Raw genomic sequence first — 18,961 nt, forward strand, 5'->3', positions numbered from 1 at the left:
GCTCATGTGTTCAAATCAAGTTTGTTTGGTTCAATAATTTTAGATGAGAAAAGAAGAATATTTTGAATAATTTCCTCAATTATATGATCATATTCTAATAATATTTCATCCCCAATTTCCTAAACAAATAAGCAAATTAATAAAAGTGCTTTCGAATTTTCACTTCTTGCTCGTGCCAAAGTTGATAGTATACTTTGACCATGGACATGCATGAACAATTAAATAATATCCATTCACACATCAATTGTTAAATACAACATGTCGTAATCCATTAAAAAAATAATTAATTAACTAAAAAAAATTGATACTAAAATCAGCGTCAACTTTGAGCTAATTAGAAAATAAAAATTCTTACTAAATTCCTTACTGCTCTACATTGTAACGAATTTTACCATTTTATAAAAAATATATATTTCATTTTTTTGTAAGAATGTATCGAGTCTATTACTGTACGTTATATCTTGTAGTGATCCGAGTATTTTATTTTAAAATATAATGACATAAATACCCCATAAGTTAATTACCCCAATTTAGCCAATTGGAGGTATTAGTTAAGATTGTTTGGGTGGTTTTACTTTATTTTATTTTATTTGAGAGTCAATCTTAAGTCTAGCACATTCGATTTATTTAATTTTAGTGGTCCTATATATCCACCGCTAGGGATTGCAATCATTGCACATCCAAATGGGCACAACCCATATAAATTGCACTAAATGAGCGAGAGATGGTATAGAATTTTGGTACGAAAGTTTCACCATCATGCTTTCATTTCCATTCCTTCATCCCAATTAATTACTAATTAAGTCGGGTCGAGTTTAACGGATCCAAATTAATTATATGATAAGTAAAATATATTTATTGTATGGTTTATGTACTGTATAGTTAAAGAAAAAATAATTAATTATAGATAAGTGTATCTCCGTGATTGATTTGGTTCGTGAATCACAAAACTAACTCAAGTTAAGTTCAAACAACACAAACCCTATAAATGCTAAACAAAAATCCCATGTGCCACGTAGTTAGTTTTATGTTATAACGTAAAAATATCTGTATTTTTCAATTATAAGAACATGAACAAAATTACGTAAAATTTAATACACACATACGACGTGGTGACCTAGTCAGAATTCAAGAATTTACCCGAAAAACTAAATATGGAGCCCTAAAAATTAGAGAAAAATGTGAATGTACAATAAGTATACATATGACTAGTTTGATTGATGGCTAGATTCAAGAACCCTACCAATACCCCACTATCACTCAAATTCTCCTCCTCCTCAATTTCTCCAAGTGGGAAATGTTAATCAAAATCCAAAACTCCAAATTTTTCTTCATCATTTCAGCTTCCTTAATTTCTCCAAAATTCTGATCAACGTTAGTCTTCCTCTTGTTTCGTTGTTTGTCTTGTCAAGTCAAATGAATCCTATACATATTTTTGCAAGAAATGTGGCCAAGAAATAGCTGAAAGCTGCTTTGCTTCTGCCCTCCAGCAACTTTGGATGTCATCTGCAATGTTCTGGGCATCAATGGATGCCCCAAGAAGGCCGCGTTTGGTGAACCCCACGGCGTATAGCCCCCACTTGCCTTTCCACCCATTTGGAAATGGCCTTTTTGGGAGGCCATCTTTCTCCGAGAACATATCACTTTCCTGGCATGGGACATTACAAAAAATTATTCACCCAAACATGTCCTAGTCATTTTTTAGTACTATGAACTTGCTACCTAGCTAGTTCATATATAATTACATTAATAAATCAAGAAAAATATGAATAGGAAAAGTACCTTTAGCCAAGATGGTACATTGCTTTTGTAACCAGTTGCTAGGATTATTGCATCATAATTTTCTTGCCGTCCATCGACAAATTCCACCATTTGATGCCGTAGTAGTCTACGTATCCCGGGTCGTATCTACGTGCAGTCAAGATAGCATGCAACCATTTTTTAATTTTCAAAAATGAAAAAATAAAAAGACATTATTATTTACTGTGAAACCCTAAATCTTGAAAATGTGAGACATTTGAACCCTCATAATGTGAAATTTTTTTCCTAAAAAGGCCAACCAAACAGTGCCGAAAGCAAGAAGTGTAATAGAATCTCAAGATCCATAAATAATCTCATCAAAAACAAAAGAAAAGGCAAAAGGAAAAAAGATCCCTTTATCCCTTGTTTGGACAAAACAAGTGACTTTTGTCACACTGAAAAATGGAAATGACATTTACTTAAGGAAAAAAATTTGAAGCAAAGCATATCAATGATTGATAAAGGGAGATTCACACAACATGGTAGAACGTACAACCGATAATAGCTAGACACATTGAAAAGATTTTTCCCAATTTGCAAATTGAAATGTAGACAAAGCATTGAGGAGTTGTACCTCGATATCTCCACTTTTGATCTTGTCAAGGGTTCCCACGTCCAATACCGGGGTCTTTCCGGACACGTTCTTTAGCTCGAGGGGGCCTACTTGGGGCCGGTCCAGCCCGAACCTGGCCGTGTCACCCAGCATGAGCCGTGTCACCGCTAGTAGGAATCGGTCGACTAGGCACGTCGGTAGCCACTTGAGTAAACACATTGACAGTCCGAACGTTGATCTTCCGAGCATCTCTCGTGGTAGAATATGAACCTAAAATGATGAATAGTACAAAGAAATGAGTAGGTAAAAAATAAATAACTAAAAGATGGGGACTTCAAAAGAAAATATTATCATGAAATCTTAATAATTTCATTTGCCAAAAAGACCAAGACTACTTATCCTTAATTATTATGAAACAAAATCTTGGGTTCTTTTTTTTTTCATTTAGATTTTTTTAACATCTAGCCAACGTTAATGCTCATGCTTGAGTATCCCAAGAAAGTGAAAATATTAAGGATGTCTTTTTTTATTTATTTATTTTTTGGAGATTAAAGAGAGGAACTGTTGTGGGTGGATTCTTTCAGTTCAAAAACCTAATTAGATTTCAGCGATTATAATAAAAACCTTTGGAACTTGAACTAACAACTCAAAAGAAAACCCATCTTTTTTTCCTTTTTCACAAAATTTCCTCTCCACTTTGAATAAAATAACAACAATCGAATATTTATTTTGTTTTCTTGATTATAAAAATTGAACAGCAAAAAAGAAAAAGAAAAATTGCAGCCATGCACATACATATGAATCTTGAGAAATCCCATTTTAGAAATTATAACAAAAAAGTTTCTTAATTTTTTTAGAAAAAGAAACTCATAACAAAATGGTAGAACCCAAAAATGTAAGAATGATTAAGAAAAACAAGAAAAAAAAAACGCAGTGACACACAGTGGAAGGTGTAAAAAAGCATACGGTATCTCTGACGACAAGTGAAGGGGTAGCATTATGATTGCAGAGATCCAAACAAACCTCCATGCCCGAGTTTCCACACCCTACTACAAGAACTTTCTTCCCTTTATAAACCTCTCCACTCTTATACCCACTAGTATGCACCACCGCCCCTTCAAACTCCTCCGCCCCTTCAATCGCCGGCACCACCGCCTCTGCATTCTCCCCCGTCGCCACTATCAGCCACCGGCACACGTACTCCACCTCCCCTGGTGGCGCCGTTCTCACCCTCCAGAACCCAAGATTCTCATCAAACTCCGCACTCACCACACTCTGATTGAAAACGGGCTTGATTTCAAACCTCTTAGCGTAGTCCTCCAAGTACTGAATAAACTGCTGTTTGGTAGGGTATGTCGGAAAATCTTGAGGAAAAGACATGTGCGGGAGCTCGCAGAATTGCTTAGGTAAGTGGAGTTTGAGGCGATCGTAGGTTTTGAGCTGCCACAACGAAGCTATGCAATTAGATCTCTCCAAGACTAGAGATGGAACCCCTTTTTCCTTCAGGCAGGCCGCCGCCGCCAGCCCTGATGGACCTGCGCCGACGATCACCGGACTCGGAACCCAGACGCAGCGTTTGGCTGAGGTTCTGAAACTCATATTTCCATACGGATCATGAGCTGTTTTCCCCTCTATTTCCCTCAAGTAATTATAATCACCCATGACAATACAACACAATCCAATCCAATCCAAACAGCTCCCAATATTCAAGAATGAGCAGCAGTTGAGAAATCAAAGAAAACCTAGCAAAGGAAAAACTGAATCTTGAACAGTGAGTGGAAGTAGAATTAGTAGTTGAAAATTCAAAGAATCAGAAGGAGGGAAAATAGGGGGAGATACATGATCTGGTCAAAAATGATAGGGTTGCGTGGGAGAAAGGCCTGAAGAAGTGGAGTAGATTATGATCAGAAACTAATTCTTATCCAGTGAAGAAAGAATGAATGAATCCCAGTAGTAGTTTTCAATCTGAGGAAGAATAGGAGGTGGGAGCGAACGCTACGGGGCTCATCAATCAGCATTCAATTCGTTCTTTCACTCACCAACACACACTTACAAACAAAAAAACCTAAGGTAAAAGGTATGTGTGCTTCTGTGTGTGTGTAAATATACACTTAAGTTGGTGTGAATCGATCTGTGTAAAAGAAGGAGAGAAAGAGATGTACGTTGAGAACGAGAGGTAAACACAAGTAATGAGAGTGGGGCATATATATAGTGTTATGCTGGCTCTGTGTGTGCGTGTGTGTGTGAGAGAGAGAGAGAGATGCGTAAAAGTGATCATATAGACTAATTAATATTTTAAGATTTTGTTATAATGTTAATTAATTCAATTCATTATTTTTAATGAGTTAATTAATGAAAATCACATCATTTGTTGGTTTAGGGGTTGTTTGATTGTAATTGATACTATCAAATTGAATATTCTGTTAGCGATGTTCATCTATGGATTCTAATGTTACATAACATTCTTTTTTTATTTTAAATTTTATTTATTATATACATGGCACTTGTACAAATAAATTATTTTCATGCCACATCATACCTATGTGCATATAATAAATAATATTTCACATTTTGAAATATATTATAAATAATAATAAAATATATAAATTGATTATTATATTTTTTAAAAAAAATAGCTTAAGTTATTATCCGTACAACATAAAAATTGGTATAGTGATATTAAAATAACATCGAGTTACTTTTCTTAAAAAAAAAATCATTATTATGATTAATTTTGAAGATTATCTAATTATGGGTATAATGATTATATTTAAAAATTAGTGCAATAGAATTGTTAACCATCGTTTGTGAGTGTAGAGGGCCATCTTTTTTATTTTAGTATAGATATATATATTAAATGACAATAATTTTGATTTTTCACTAATTAATTTTATTGGCAATTCCATGGACTTTTTTTTTTTTTCACTATTTCTTCCTATAATAACAACTATTACAAAATAATAGCTATTATTCAAATTATGAAATCCATTATTCAAAATAATGAATAATGTAACTTATATTTTTTTAGCCCAATTTATAGTCACTGGGTTGGACTATTGTACATGTAGTGGGCTTGGCTGCTCTTAACCATTACAATTACTTTATTTACAATAAAGTGTTCAAAAGTATTTTACTTTCTGACTTTGCTCTTCTAACATATCAAAATATGATTTTTTTCTTAGAAAATCTTTAGATATTAAGCATAAAAAATCATGGCAGATACTTATTAACTGTTATGTACAACGACTACTAGACGTTATTTTTACAAAAGTCGTCAAAATATTAGTTTCAGCTAAAAATTATAACAGATATTTTGACTGTAAATATATAAAGTCATAATAAATATTGATTGATCTTGGTCGGAACTTAAGTTTTCGCATCGATTTTATTTGGTGACTGTAGATAGTATTCATTTATCGTGATTTTTAAGTTGTAATGATTTATAATGTAAGGAATAAGACATTGTTTTTAGGAATAAATGAAATTATAATTAATACATTAGTGCATGTTATTTTCTTGGCACTACAATTTTTAATTAGTTGACTTAAGGAGCAATTGGTGTAGAATACTTTATTAAATAAAAATATGTCAAACTTGATTAGGACAGTGGCACGGGTGGTAACCACGTTGGACGTGGAAATTGGACAAAGAAAATTATGGATATTTTCGTGTCCAAATAAGATTGTTCCACACGTTTTTTTAATATATTATCTGCGGTATATATAACAAATAATTTTTATATATTTTAAATATATATAAATCAATACATTATGTTGCTTTTAAAAAAAGAGAGATAAAAATTCTAATTTACTAATTGATATAAAATTTTAAAAATTAAATAAGTTAGTTATCTTATCAATTGAAAGGCAATTTTTGCATCATAAAAAATTGGTACAATAATGTTATTATCCATTGTTTGCGAGTATGAATGATCGTTCTTTTTTTATGTTAATATAGATAATATAGTTCCTTACATCATTCGCTACACTGGCATGTCAAAATATTATTATTTCATTACTGAATTTATTCCAAATATATAATAAAATTATTATTATGTTATTTAACCATGACAGATAGTATAGATTTGCCATTATTTTAAAAACGTATAAATTTATAATATAGAGAATTATTTTTTTAGTGAAATTTAATATGTAATAAATATATATATTTTTATTTTTTTAAAATTATTTATCCTATAATTTGGCTTCTTCTGAATCCATACATGGGCCAAAAGGGAAAATAGAAAATCTTTGGTCCATAATAAATTAATTTTGTCCAATCCCAATTGTGTTAAGTTGTTGAAAGCTAGTAAGCTTTATTCATATTTCATAGTCATTGTTGGATGACACAATTTTCCATAAATTATGGGGTAAAAAAATGAGAAGTGATTTACTTTCAATCATTGGATAACATATACATATATTCTTGAAACCAATAACATTATACAAATAATATTTATAATAAACATCACTAAATAAAGAAAAATCCACATTCAAATCTAATTCGGGTCGAGGTCCTCAACAACCTAGTGATTATTTTGTGATGACCAACGACTTCTTGGTGTACTAGTCAGAGTGATTGCCTCGACTTGGATGAGTAAGATTTGTCCGAAACGCAAATTGTTAGGTTTGTCGGGATGACATCTGACTAAAACCCTCAAATATTTAAGTTAGTACTTATAAGCTCGAGGTTGCATGAGCCGCACAGTACGATCTAACAGTAATAAAAAGTATCCAAGTATACCAGAGCCAAAATCTGACTCGACAAACAAGAAAATCTTACAAAAGCAATGACTACTATAAAAATTTAATCATTATATATATGTATATATATATTTTAAAGAAACTACAAAAGGCTTAATTAAAATACTAATAAATTGATCAATGTTGAGGGGTTTTTAGGTCAAAATAATAATCATGAAAGAAGATTTAAGCATGGTGTATTAGGGTATATATAATTATTGGTATGCACGTAGGTCCTAGAGATCAATCTCTGATCACCCTTTAATTAAGTTGCCGCGAAATCAAGACTAAGAAAACGAAAATTGAAAGTTTTCATGAAATTAGGGTTTTATTTTTTATCGTTACGTCGATTCAATCAATATATAAATATATTATAAACAGTAAACAACAAATTACAATAACTCTCGATTAATTCAACCAACACCAGTATGACCCTTTAAGTAAATTAGAAATATCCAAACGTTTGGTGGGGCTTGTACCAATAACCTCGAACTTATTAATAAAAGGGGTAAAACAGTAAATATATCCACTACGTTAATAATTAATTACGTAAAGGAGATTAATTAGAGAACATTTAATTAATTTATGTGTGTGTAAATAAATAATTACTTGACCTAATTTCAGTTTTGCATGCGCTATCTTTTGACCTATTGATCAAATTTAAGTCACTCCGACTACAATTAATACAAATAATTATGTGTAAGAAAGTAATTATTTTGAGTAGAATCAGGGTTGCATGATCTTGTTAATTATAGTCCTGAATTAGGTCGGCTATATTAAAATTGTTCACTATAATTAATTAATAAATTAAGGGCTACTTATATAATTAATTAGGAAAATTAAAAACTTTATAGGTAACTTTGGAAGTACTTAAACAAGAATTAAATAAAAGAATACGCATGAATAATTAAATAATACAACCAAGTGTGACGACAATCATTAATTATTAAAGGTTGCAAAACCTGATGATCAGGGCTGGTGATGTCACGCCTATAAGCTTATGTGAATCGTTTGAATTAATATATAATTATATTAATGATTTATAATGTTGATCTAATTGAGGTTCAAGCTGTATTGATTTTTTATTTAAAAAAAAAAGATAAAAATTATATTGAGTTCTCTTAAAATTTGATATAATTATAAATATTTTTATGTTGTATTAAAAAATATCGATATCCCACTGAATGTAAGGTCGGTCGAATAATGAGACCATTTATTAAATTCCGTTAAGGTTATATCAAGTTTTTGTAATGGGCTGTCAAAATAGTTATTTTAAATTTTGAATTATAATTTTATATATTTAAATTATTTTTATGAACTAAAATGCTTTTTTAAAATATATAGGACATAAACACGGAGGGGTAAATGGGACATTGTACAGCATTCGATTAATTATGACAAAGATTGAAGGTGTATTCGTAATTTTTCAAATAATAAGAGGGTATTTGTAATTGAATCAAACTTTCGGAGAGCTCGATCCAGAAAAATGAGTGAATTGAGTTCTGGGCAAAATACTTTTTTAATCCCATAAAATAAGAGCAGAATTTGTTTTGGTCCCATAACTACGTAGCTGTCACTTTTAGTCTCATAAAACTCATAATAACGTATTTTTAGTCCTAAAAAAAAGTCACGTGCGTTGTGGTTTTGGGACTAAAAATGTGTTGTAATTTCGAGACTAAAAAGGCCCAAAATTATTTTTTTTGTAAGACTAAAAAGATGTGATTTTGAGTTTTATGAAACTAAAAGAGTCACCTGCCACACAGGTACACATAAATTCTCCAAGAGGTCTCCCTCTTGCCAACCCCCCCCCCCACCCACCCCACCCCCTACCTCCATCCCAAATAAAAGGTGAGAAATGATGTTTATCATACCGACTAACTTATTATATTTGTTGAAAATGAATGAAAGTGAAAAAAAGTCAAAGTCTTGTTAATTGCTTTGTCCAAAAATCATAGGTTTGTAGCATGACAAAAAGTAATACATGCATGAGGGTTGGATGTGTCACAAGAATTCATGCTCTAATCTATTATTATTGTCTTCGATCTTCCCACTTTGAAATTCTTTTCCCAAAATAAAAAAATAAAAAAAAAATTGTTGGAAACAATATCATCAAATCAAAGTTCCCATTGGAGAATATTATATATATGGGAAAATTATTAGTGTAAAATTTGTTTACAAATTCTAATATAAACATTACGTATATGGTCCTAACACAGAAGATAGCCAAAAAGGTGGGCAACTATTCTAAACTTCATATATGAAAAACACTAATTAAATTTTAATGCAATATAATATATGTGTTAGTTTGCAATTTTTTATTTTAATTATTGTGCAGGATATATATTTGTAGTATAGTTAGAAATATTTAAAAAAACTAATATTGCATTTCAATATTGGGGATCATAATTCCGCATTCTTTTCCCAAATAATTAATAATAATGCTTTCAAGAACTTGGTTTATAATGAGGAGTAGATGGAATTTATGATAAAGATTCTACACTAATATTCATACTATATATATATATATATATATATATGTGGCCCTTTTAATTTTATTTAATGGCACAATCATATTAATTATAGTTTGGATCAATTGGTATCATTGTACATAAAGACATGCCCAAATGGGAATTATTAATTATTTGAAAGCAATCTATATATCAAAAAGAATGAGAATTAAATACTATAATTTTGTGGCAAATGTTCATTCTACTTTTCCTATTGGCGATACTATAAATAAAAACTAATAATTAAATTGGTATTTTTATAGCTTTGCACTCTAAAAGTTTGCTCTTTTTCTTTTTTTTTTTAATTTTAATTAATTTCCATATTTTTTACGTCATGAAAAGCATTTTTCGTGTTCGAGTCTTAATTTAATAGTTAAAATTAAGATGAACAAGCACTCATAATAATAAACGAAAAGAAGATGATAAGATAAATAAATTTATATACCTCAATAAGGAAAATACAAAGATACTATTACTTATTAAATTATTATAAATCAAGCAATTTATAAAGATATATTCTCTCAATTTAAATTATCTTTGTTAGGTTATTCCCTCTTCATTATTTATTTTATGGAATAATTTACACTATTCTTCTATAATATTTTGTATAATTACATGTAAACCTTCTGTGCTTTAAAAAATTACATCTATTACTCCTAAAATTTACTTTCGTCTAACAAATTTGTCCCTTCGTCACGTAAAATTTATCGAATTTATTGATATTAACAAATAAAGTTGTACGAAAATTCATATTTACCCACAATTGACTCATTCCAAGTCAAATAAATCTTTTTATTACCATACCATCCTTATACGTCTTCACACGTTAATGCATGTAAGGATGTATATTTTCACCCTTATAATTAAGGGTAGTTTAGTCATAAAAGATTTGTTTGACCTGTGATAAATCAGTAATTTATAAGTCCTTCGAGAGTGTATCGATTTTCATTTAATTTTTTTTGTAATATCAACACATCCAGTGAATTTTAACTAATGGAATGACTTATTTGTTAGATAAAAGTAAATTCTAGAGATACCAGGTATAATTTTTCAAACCACATAAAATTTACGTGCTATTGCATCAAATCTTAAGATCATCTTTACTTTGAGTTATTAGTTGGGACTTGGCATATCCCACTTAATCACCTTCAATTTTTTGTTTACTTTGTCTTAAATTAACCCGGTATTAGTAGTTAAAATCCGCTACTGTAGCTAACTACGTACGGATCGATTACAATTTTAAAATCCCATCATATCAAGTAGACAAGGCATAACGACTGAGAATGAAATTATCCCTTAATTATTTTATTTATCTCAATTAAAAATACTGCGCCTTTGAATAATTCATAAACTTTTAAGCATTAATTAGTGTGAAAAAAGGAATAAACTTTGAGAATAATTATATTATTTTTGATCCTTATGATTGTTATCGTTAGTAGTCGGCACTCGAAAGTAAACGCATGCATGCATGCCCTTCATATTTGCTTTTTACAAACCACAACTCTTTATTTTATTTTTTAATTTGGAAAAATAAATAAACATATTTAATACGTGTGTATAATTTAATTTTTTATTTAGTTATACAAAAAATAAAATAAATAACTGAGCGTTAATATTGTTTTAAATATGCACGAATGAAATATTAATTATTGATGATTTTTTATTTTTAAAAGAAAGTCATTTTCTGTATTATTTTGATCAGTATACATTCTCTCAATCGAAGATTGTTACTATAATCCGCTCATACTTAATAAATAATGTGTGAAAATAATTAATTTAAAATTTGGGGAAAATATTATTTTAACAAAATATAATCGAGAAAAAAAAATATTTTTATTAATTATTATCTTAATATATATTTTTAGGTGTTTTTTTTACTATTTAATAAAAAAAATATATTTTTCTTCTATTAAATATAAACATATATACACATATTAATATTTTATTTATAAATATTGAACTGAGTAGTATTCGTTTCTTTTAATCATTAAAAGATTTGATGCGACACCACTGACTACAAAAAAGAAATAATTTTATTTTTTCGAAAAGTAAATTAAGCGACAAACCCAACATGAACACAATCTATATTATTATTTCTTAGAACAATCAAAATCATTTCAATAAAATATATCTGAACCAAACACGCCCCAGAATCTATTCATATGTGAAAGTTAAAGTACACCCTTTCCCCTATTATGGTATGAAAGTAGGATTTGGGAAAGGGCAACCAAAAGCCGATATGTTTGGTTCTCTGTTTGGCTTTTCTCTAAAAATGCTAAGGGTATTTCATAAAATATGTATTTCCATATTTTTATTAATAAAATATTTGATGTGACACCACTCACTCAATACAATATTAATAATTAATTTAAAAAACGAATCGTACAACTTAAAAAAAGTATATAATTATTAAATATTATATGCTCAAGGTACAACTCTCTTACGACTTTAATTATCGTTCGTACACAATTTTACTGGCGTAAGCATCGAAGGGCTGTAATTGAGAAATTCTCGATATGATTATTATGATTTGTTGCTTTATTTGGATATGATTGGGTAAATTACATTTTTGGTCACATAAGTGGACTTGTTTCTAGTTTTGGTCCCACACTCAGGCCAATTCGCACATTTATATGTGGGACCAAAATTGGGAACAGGTCCACTTATGGGACAAAAAATATAATTTACCTTATTTTGATTGTATTGACTAACGGAGAGAGCAACCCCATTATCAATTGGACGGAAATTCCTCAATGGTTCTCAAATTAAAAAAAAAAAAACCACATATGAGACTCAATGTGCAAATTGACCGGAGTGTGAGACCAAAATTAGAAACAGATCCACTTATGAGACCAAAAATATAATTTATCCGGATGTAATTTAAGCAAATTTTTGTATTTCGAACACACACCAAATATATATTTGGTTGCATATTTTAATTATTAAAAAAAATGTTGTGACGCCTCTAATTAGTAAAAATTAAGGAAAAGACAAATAAAACATAACACATTCTCTATAATATTTTAAAATAACCAAAACCAAACCAATTGAAAGGATTGAACCAAACACAGCCAAATCCTTTTATGTATAAGTGAAAGTTGCACCCTTTTGTTTTGCCCTATTATACATCACTATTTTGCAATAATGGTAGGTATGTTTTATGGGCACGGATGCGGTGATACGGACACAATATGATATGAACACGATAATATAAAAAATTTAAATAAATTAGGACACTGCACAATTATATGTAAAATATTTTTTATTTTGTATATTTTCAATTTCTTATAAAATTAAATTATATAATATAAAAAATATCAAAATAAAACATAAAAGAAGCATGTCTTACATCTAAATACTTAATCAAATGTGGCTTCAAAAATATACATAATCGATTTATTTTAAAAAGTACACAATAAAAAATTTATAATCGTCCAAATTAATTATCTTATCATGATCATCTCTCGAACTTTTAGTAATTTCATCCCAAATTTTTTAATTTAAGAGAAGTGAATTAATTCTTTTTTCTTTATTAAGCCAAAAACTCTTTTTTTAAAAGACAGCCCAAAAATCCTAAACGTATCCAAAATGTGTTTGACACGCCAGCAGGCATGTCCGCCACGTGTCTTTTTTCTTTTATAACTTTGGTCACACGAATGATGTGTCCGATACGAGACATCTCTATGTATCCAAAACATGTTTAAATTGTGTTCAAATTTGATACTTGTCCAACATTGCATCAAATAATTTTTAAAATGTCCTGCATTATAGAAGAAAGAAGGTAGCATTTTTATAGTGTGAATAAAAAAAAACAGTGTAAAAGACTGCCAAAACATCTTTTCTCTCTCTCTTTTTTTTTTTTTTTCACTTATCAAGTGATTGAATAATAATTAAAAAAATTCCAAGGTATAGTTAATAAAATATTTTCTTTATATTCTATTTTATTTTTAATTTTTTTTGGATCTGGGCCGTCGTATATGAAAATGGAGGAAGTTCAATAGAGTTGGGTTCAGGTAATTGGGCCGAACCCAAGTGTCGGCCTTTCTCACAGAAAGAGGGTATTCGCCTAAACTTTTTTAAAATATTTTAAAAGCATATAAGATGTTGAATTTTATTTTAAAAATAAAATTTTAAAATGTTTGGCATAATAAGGTCGTTTATTGATAAAATAACAAAAAATGATATATATATATATATAATACCATTGAAATCAAATAAATTATTATTTAATTTTATATTTAAATATTTTAAAATAATTCATAAATAGTTTACATTAGTTTTACCCCAAATAAGAATTTAATCGATAATTTATTTTACAAAAATAAAAAAAAATTATTACCTAAAGTGTTTGCTAGTCGAATATCAACACAGATATATAATTGATATTTTCTTTATCAACGACTATTTCTAATTGTAAAATTTATAATATCTTGAATAAATATTTTTTCAATAAATATAATTTGAATAGTAATTTTTTTTATTTTAACTATGTATAATATTTTATTATTAAATAATGAAGCATTTTTTCTTTTTCAAATTAAAAAAACAACAATAAGGTTTTTTAATATTTTAGAGAGAGAAAGAGAAAGTGTATGTGAGAGAGAGAGAGAATATGGTTGTGTGTGTAAGGATATTTTTGTCTAATTACATATTAATTTATAGAGCTTAAAATATCTTTTGAAAAATATTAGAAGTGCTAATTTTTTTTAAAGCGCTTATAAGATCTAAAACATCTTATTTTGAGATTTTATAAACTCTTTAAAAAAAATTGTCAAACACCTCTCGAGCTTATAAGCTTAGCCAAACACGCCTCCAAATCTGGATTTTCGGCCCATGGGCTTAATTAACATACGCCATCGGACCAAAATTTGCATTTTTCTACTTTTATATATTGCCAATTAACTTTTTTATTAATAAAAAAAAAGTGATTTACTTAGCCAGTGAGCAGTAGAGCAAAAACGGTACAGACAGTGCATGTGGAGGGAATATAATGAATATTGATGTGTAGGAGATCACAAATTTCCAAGTTTGCCAAACTATTCCCAATAATTGAATAATTATTTACTTTTATTGATTTTCGCCTATTTTTTTTTAATTTATGTTTTTTTTTGTGCAATTATTTTCTTTTTTCCGATTATATGCTATGCCATTCGATTGTCGACAAAGTTTGACATTTAAAGATATTTGCCTCGATTTATAATTTTTTTAGAAAAAGAATATCATATTAAACTCTAGTACGACGAGGTTATCACTTTTCTCTCGAGTCTGGCCTTTTTTCTACGTCGTATTTATATATATGTATGTATGTATGGTATTTTCTGAATTTTGGATATTGACTTATACTTATTTTGTAAGAATTATAATTGTTGAAAAATTGTTGTTCTAAAATAATAAAAATAAGAGAATTTAAATTCATAGATAGGGTGGGAAACAAATAATTGAATTTGGATTAGGTAGTGAAAAGTGTGTATATCTTGAAAACACACCATGATATATGTTTTTTTGTGAGTTATTCTTTCACATTTCTTCATTTTTTTTTTTGGTTAATTACACTTAAATCTCTTCTAAAATTTTTTGGTTAATGGTTGATTTTCACTACTTTCGGATTCCCTGAAAATCCCCAAGCATAATTTCATCCTATGACTTACGATTTTAGGGATCCTATCCCCAATTGATAAACCATGACTATCATACCTAGGCGTCTGTATATTATGTGATGAGGGCGCAATGGAGACACATACTCATCTATTCTTTCGATGTCGTTATGGCAAAAGATGTCTGACAGTGATTGGTCGGATTGTTCGATTTGAATGGCCTAATAGAGAGCGGCAACGGGACGTTGAGTGGACTGCAAGGAAATTGAGAGGAAAACATATTATTAACTTGGCTTATCGTGCACTCCTTGCTGCTTGCATTACCACATTTAGAGGAAACAAAATTTGAGATGCTTTGAGCATACGAAGCGACCACCGAGCATCATAGCCACCATCATTGTGGAAGATATTAGACAGAGGACTATCAGTGTTATTTTATCTTGTTCTGTTAGTTCATGTGCGTTATAATCACCAGTTGAGTACTATTGTATTGTACGATCTTATTTTATTAATGAAACTTATATTTACCCAAAAAAAAAAAACTTACACTCCGTTCCACTTGAACTAGGGTTGATGAGATCTCCTCAAAGTAGTCTACTTTTTTGGGGGATGTTAATAAAAGCGGTAGAGAAGTTGATAGTTTAATTAAATTTAAATAGTACGCATAATTAGGGGTATCCATTTCGATTAACCAAACTGAATCGAACCGAATTTTCGGTTGGCCCGTTTGGAAAACATACCGGTTCGGTTCGGTTAAAATCGAAAAAAACCATTTTTTTAAATAATATATTTTGATATTTTAAGCCGAAATTGTGATAATGTTGCAATTTTATCCAAAAATACAAATACCATAAACCCAAAATTACTAAGCACAAATTAACTTAGGCATTTCATCAAACACCTTCAAAGCAATATTGTAAGTTAAATTTTTTTCATTTTCTTGTAAGAGTCTAAGACTCTAAGATACCAAAGTAACCAAACCAGAAATCTTACCTGTCATGACTCGTGTGAGATTGGTTTTGCAATTTCTCAATCCGTCGATCGTCACCGCCGGTGCCAAGGTGAATTTCAGTTTTCTCTGTTTCAAACTTTCGAACTCTTATTCTTAGTTTTCTTTCGTTCTCAGTGAGTCGCCAGTGCAATCGTGTACAATGCTCTCTTTTTTTTCTTTCTTTTCTTCTCTGTTTCAATTTTCTTTTCCTATCGTCGTTTTCAGTTTTCTCTTTTCTTTCTTTCTTCTCTTTTCTGTTTCGTTCTCTTCTCTCTGTCTTAGTAAGACTCTTGACCTCTTCAGTCTTCTCTTTCTTTACTAATATAAATTATATAATATTAATATTATAATATATATAATTATATAATTTTTATATGTATAATTTTTTTATTATTATTATTTACAAAATTTCAATTTTCGGTTCGGTTCGGTCACCGAATTGGTGACCAAAAAACCGAATTGTTTTTTTAAAAAAACTGAAAACCAAATCGAATTTTTTGGTTCGATTTTCGATTCAATTCGGTTCGGCCGGTTTTTCGATTTTCTGCACACCCCTACGCATAATAGTTCGATTTTTCGATCAGATCAAATAAATTATGTATAGCAAGTGTGATATATTTGTCGTGCGATTCATTAATTTTCTTGCATTATTGTAGTCCAATTACACAGCAAATTTATTACATTTTTTATATAATTAATTCAAATTTGGCCAAATTCAATTTGAGTTTGAATTTGGTGTTGTTTTTTTTTTCATCAAGCAATTGGAATTAGGTAACCTAAATTTCTCTATAAATACATTCCCACTTAATCAATTAATTAACTCGTGATCTCTAAATTCCTTCCAAGTGAGATATATAGTACTCCACATTAATTTTTCTACAGAATTATTGAATGATGGAATTCAAGTTCCTCCACATTTTAGCATTTCTTTCTGTGAGTACTAAGGACTGTCAATATCTTGAAAATTATGAATTTTGTTCATTGAATTATTTAATTAATTAAGGAGGATTAATGTTTTTTTTTAATTTATTTTTTTTCCTGAAAATTTTCAGCTGGGAATAGTGGTAAGCCATGCAACTTTAAATTTAGCTTCAGAGAGTTACTGGAATTCCGTGCTGCCAAATTCTGCCATGCCTAAAGCTGTAAAGGATCTTCTTCAACCTCCTCCTGCTGCTGGTAATTTTAATATTTATATTTTTAATTATTGCCATTCTTATATTTGTGTTAATCCATTTTTATTTTTTAAATTATTTATTAACACGCCGATCGACAACGTCACAGAGCTTGGGAAGACTGGCGCTACCACCATGAGCGGCGGAGGAAAGGGCGTCGTAACCATGGGAAGTGGCATTGAAAAGGGTAAACGAGAAAGCGTTTTGATCAACCTACCTGCTCCCATCTTCTACCGCAACCCCCCCGGCGAAAATCAGCTACAGGACGACCACGATCCCAACGCAGCCCTTTTCTTCATGGAGAAGGACTTGTACCCCGGGAAACTAATGAAGTTGAATTTCTCCAAAAATGGAAATTGGGCCCCGTTTTTGACCCGCCACGACGCTGATTCAGTACCATTTTCGTCGGACAAGTTACCGGAGATCTTGCGTGCGTTTTCAGTGGATCCCAGTTCGGATGAAGCTCAAGTAATGAAGAAAACCATACAAGGATGCGAGCAGAACCAAAGCGTGAAAGGCGAAGAAAAACTCTGCGCGACTTCCCTAGAGTCCATGATCGACTTCGCCACCTCCAAGCTCGGTAAAGACGTGGACGCGATATCCACGACCGCCGTTGAAACTGTAACTGATAACCTGAGAAGGTACAGACTCGTGCGTGTGAAGCAAATGCCGCCGGGAAAACCAGTGGTGGCTTGCCACCTGCAGGAGTTCGCGTACGCAGTGTTTTACTGCCATAAGATGGAGATGCAGTCGACGGTGGGTTACAAGGTGTGGATGGTGGCGGGCGAGGGGTCGCAGGTGGAGGCGGTGGCGGTTTGCCACAGGGACACGGCAGCATGGAGCTCGATGCACTTGGCTTTTCAGGTGCTGAAGGTGAAGCCAGGGGGTGCTCCGGTCTGCCATTTTCTTCCTGTGGATCATGTTCTCTGGGTTTCCAAGAATTAGCTAAGTACTAAAATATTCATGTAATGTAATGTAATGTTACCTCAAAAAATAAACATACATGTAATGTAATGTGGGTGTTGCATGAGAGTATTTGTCTATGTATTGCTGCATGTGTGGTTTGTAATAAATTAAATGTTGGTTTTATTACATCTTATTTTATTTTGGATTAAATCTTTTGTTGTAAAGTCTATTTCATTTTTCATTCTGTTTAATATGCACAAATTATATGTATAAATTTTTTTCTCAAAAATAAAAAATATAATGTCATTTTTATACATGTACCGTGTACATGTTGAATGAAGTAGAATATGCAATAAACTATGCAACAGAAAATCCAATTCGATTTTATTTAACTAAGTTTGGTTACTTTCAATTTGAAATATATGATGAGTGCAATATATTTATAATATAAGTAAGGATAAATTAATGCATCTTGTCCTTCGAACTATGTCCATTTTTACATTTTGATATTCAATTTTTTTTTTTGTGTCAACTTACCATCTCAACTATACAAATTTGCACTTTGCTATATATGGGGACTTTTTTGTTGGAAAAACATCACATGTTGTGCATATATAAAAAATATTACATCACAAAATCTTTAAATATCACATGTGCACGTGATATATTTTTTTTGACAAAAAACTTGGTGAAAAA

At 30.4% G+C, this 18,961-nt stretch overlaps 2 protein-coding genes across 2 annotated transcripts; one reads left to right on the forward strand and one right to left on the reverse strand.

Moving 5' to 3' along the window:
* Positions 1-1,110: 1,110 nt before the first annotated feature.
* On the reverse strand, positions 1,111-4,539 carry LOC105170279 (indole-3-pyruvate monooxygenase YUCCA6). Its single transcript, XM_011091003.3, has 4 exons — positions 3,320-4,539; positions 2,375-2,623; positions 1,783-1,908; positions 1,111-1,648 (listed from the first exon to the last, which is right to left on the reverse strand). The coding sequence occupies exons 1-4, from the start codon at positions 4,013-4,015 to the stop codon at positions 1,424-1,426; spliced, it is 1,296 nt and encodes a 431-aa protein (XP_011089305.3). The 5' UTR covers positions 4,016-4,539; the 3' UTR covers positions 1,111-1,423.
* Positions 4,540-16,991: 12,452 nt separating this feature from the next.
* On the forward strand, positions 16,992-18,451 carry LOC105170354 (BURP domain-containing protein 6-like). The gene is made up of 3 exons (XM_011091125.3): positions 16,992-17,120; positions 17,240-17,363; positions 17,469-18,451. Exons 1-3 carry the CDS (start codon positions 17,079-17,081, stop codon positions 18,302-18,304), a joined length of 1,002 nt encoding a protein of 333 aa, XP_011089427.2. The 5' UTR covers positions 16,992-17,078; the 3' UTR covers positions 18,305-18,451.
* The last annotated feature ends 510 nt before the right edge of the window (positions 18,452-18,961 follow it).

Source organism: Sesamum indicum, linkage group LG1 (genome assembly GCF_026168435.1).
Source record: "Sesamum indicum cultivar Baizhima isolate 11 linkage group LG1, ASM2616843v1, whole genome shotgun sequence".
NCBI lineage: Eukaryota > Viridiplantae > Streptophyta > Magnoliopsida > Lamiales > Pedaliaceae > Sesamum > Sesamum indicum.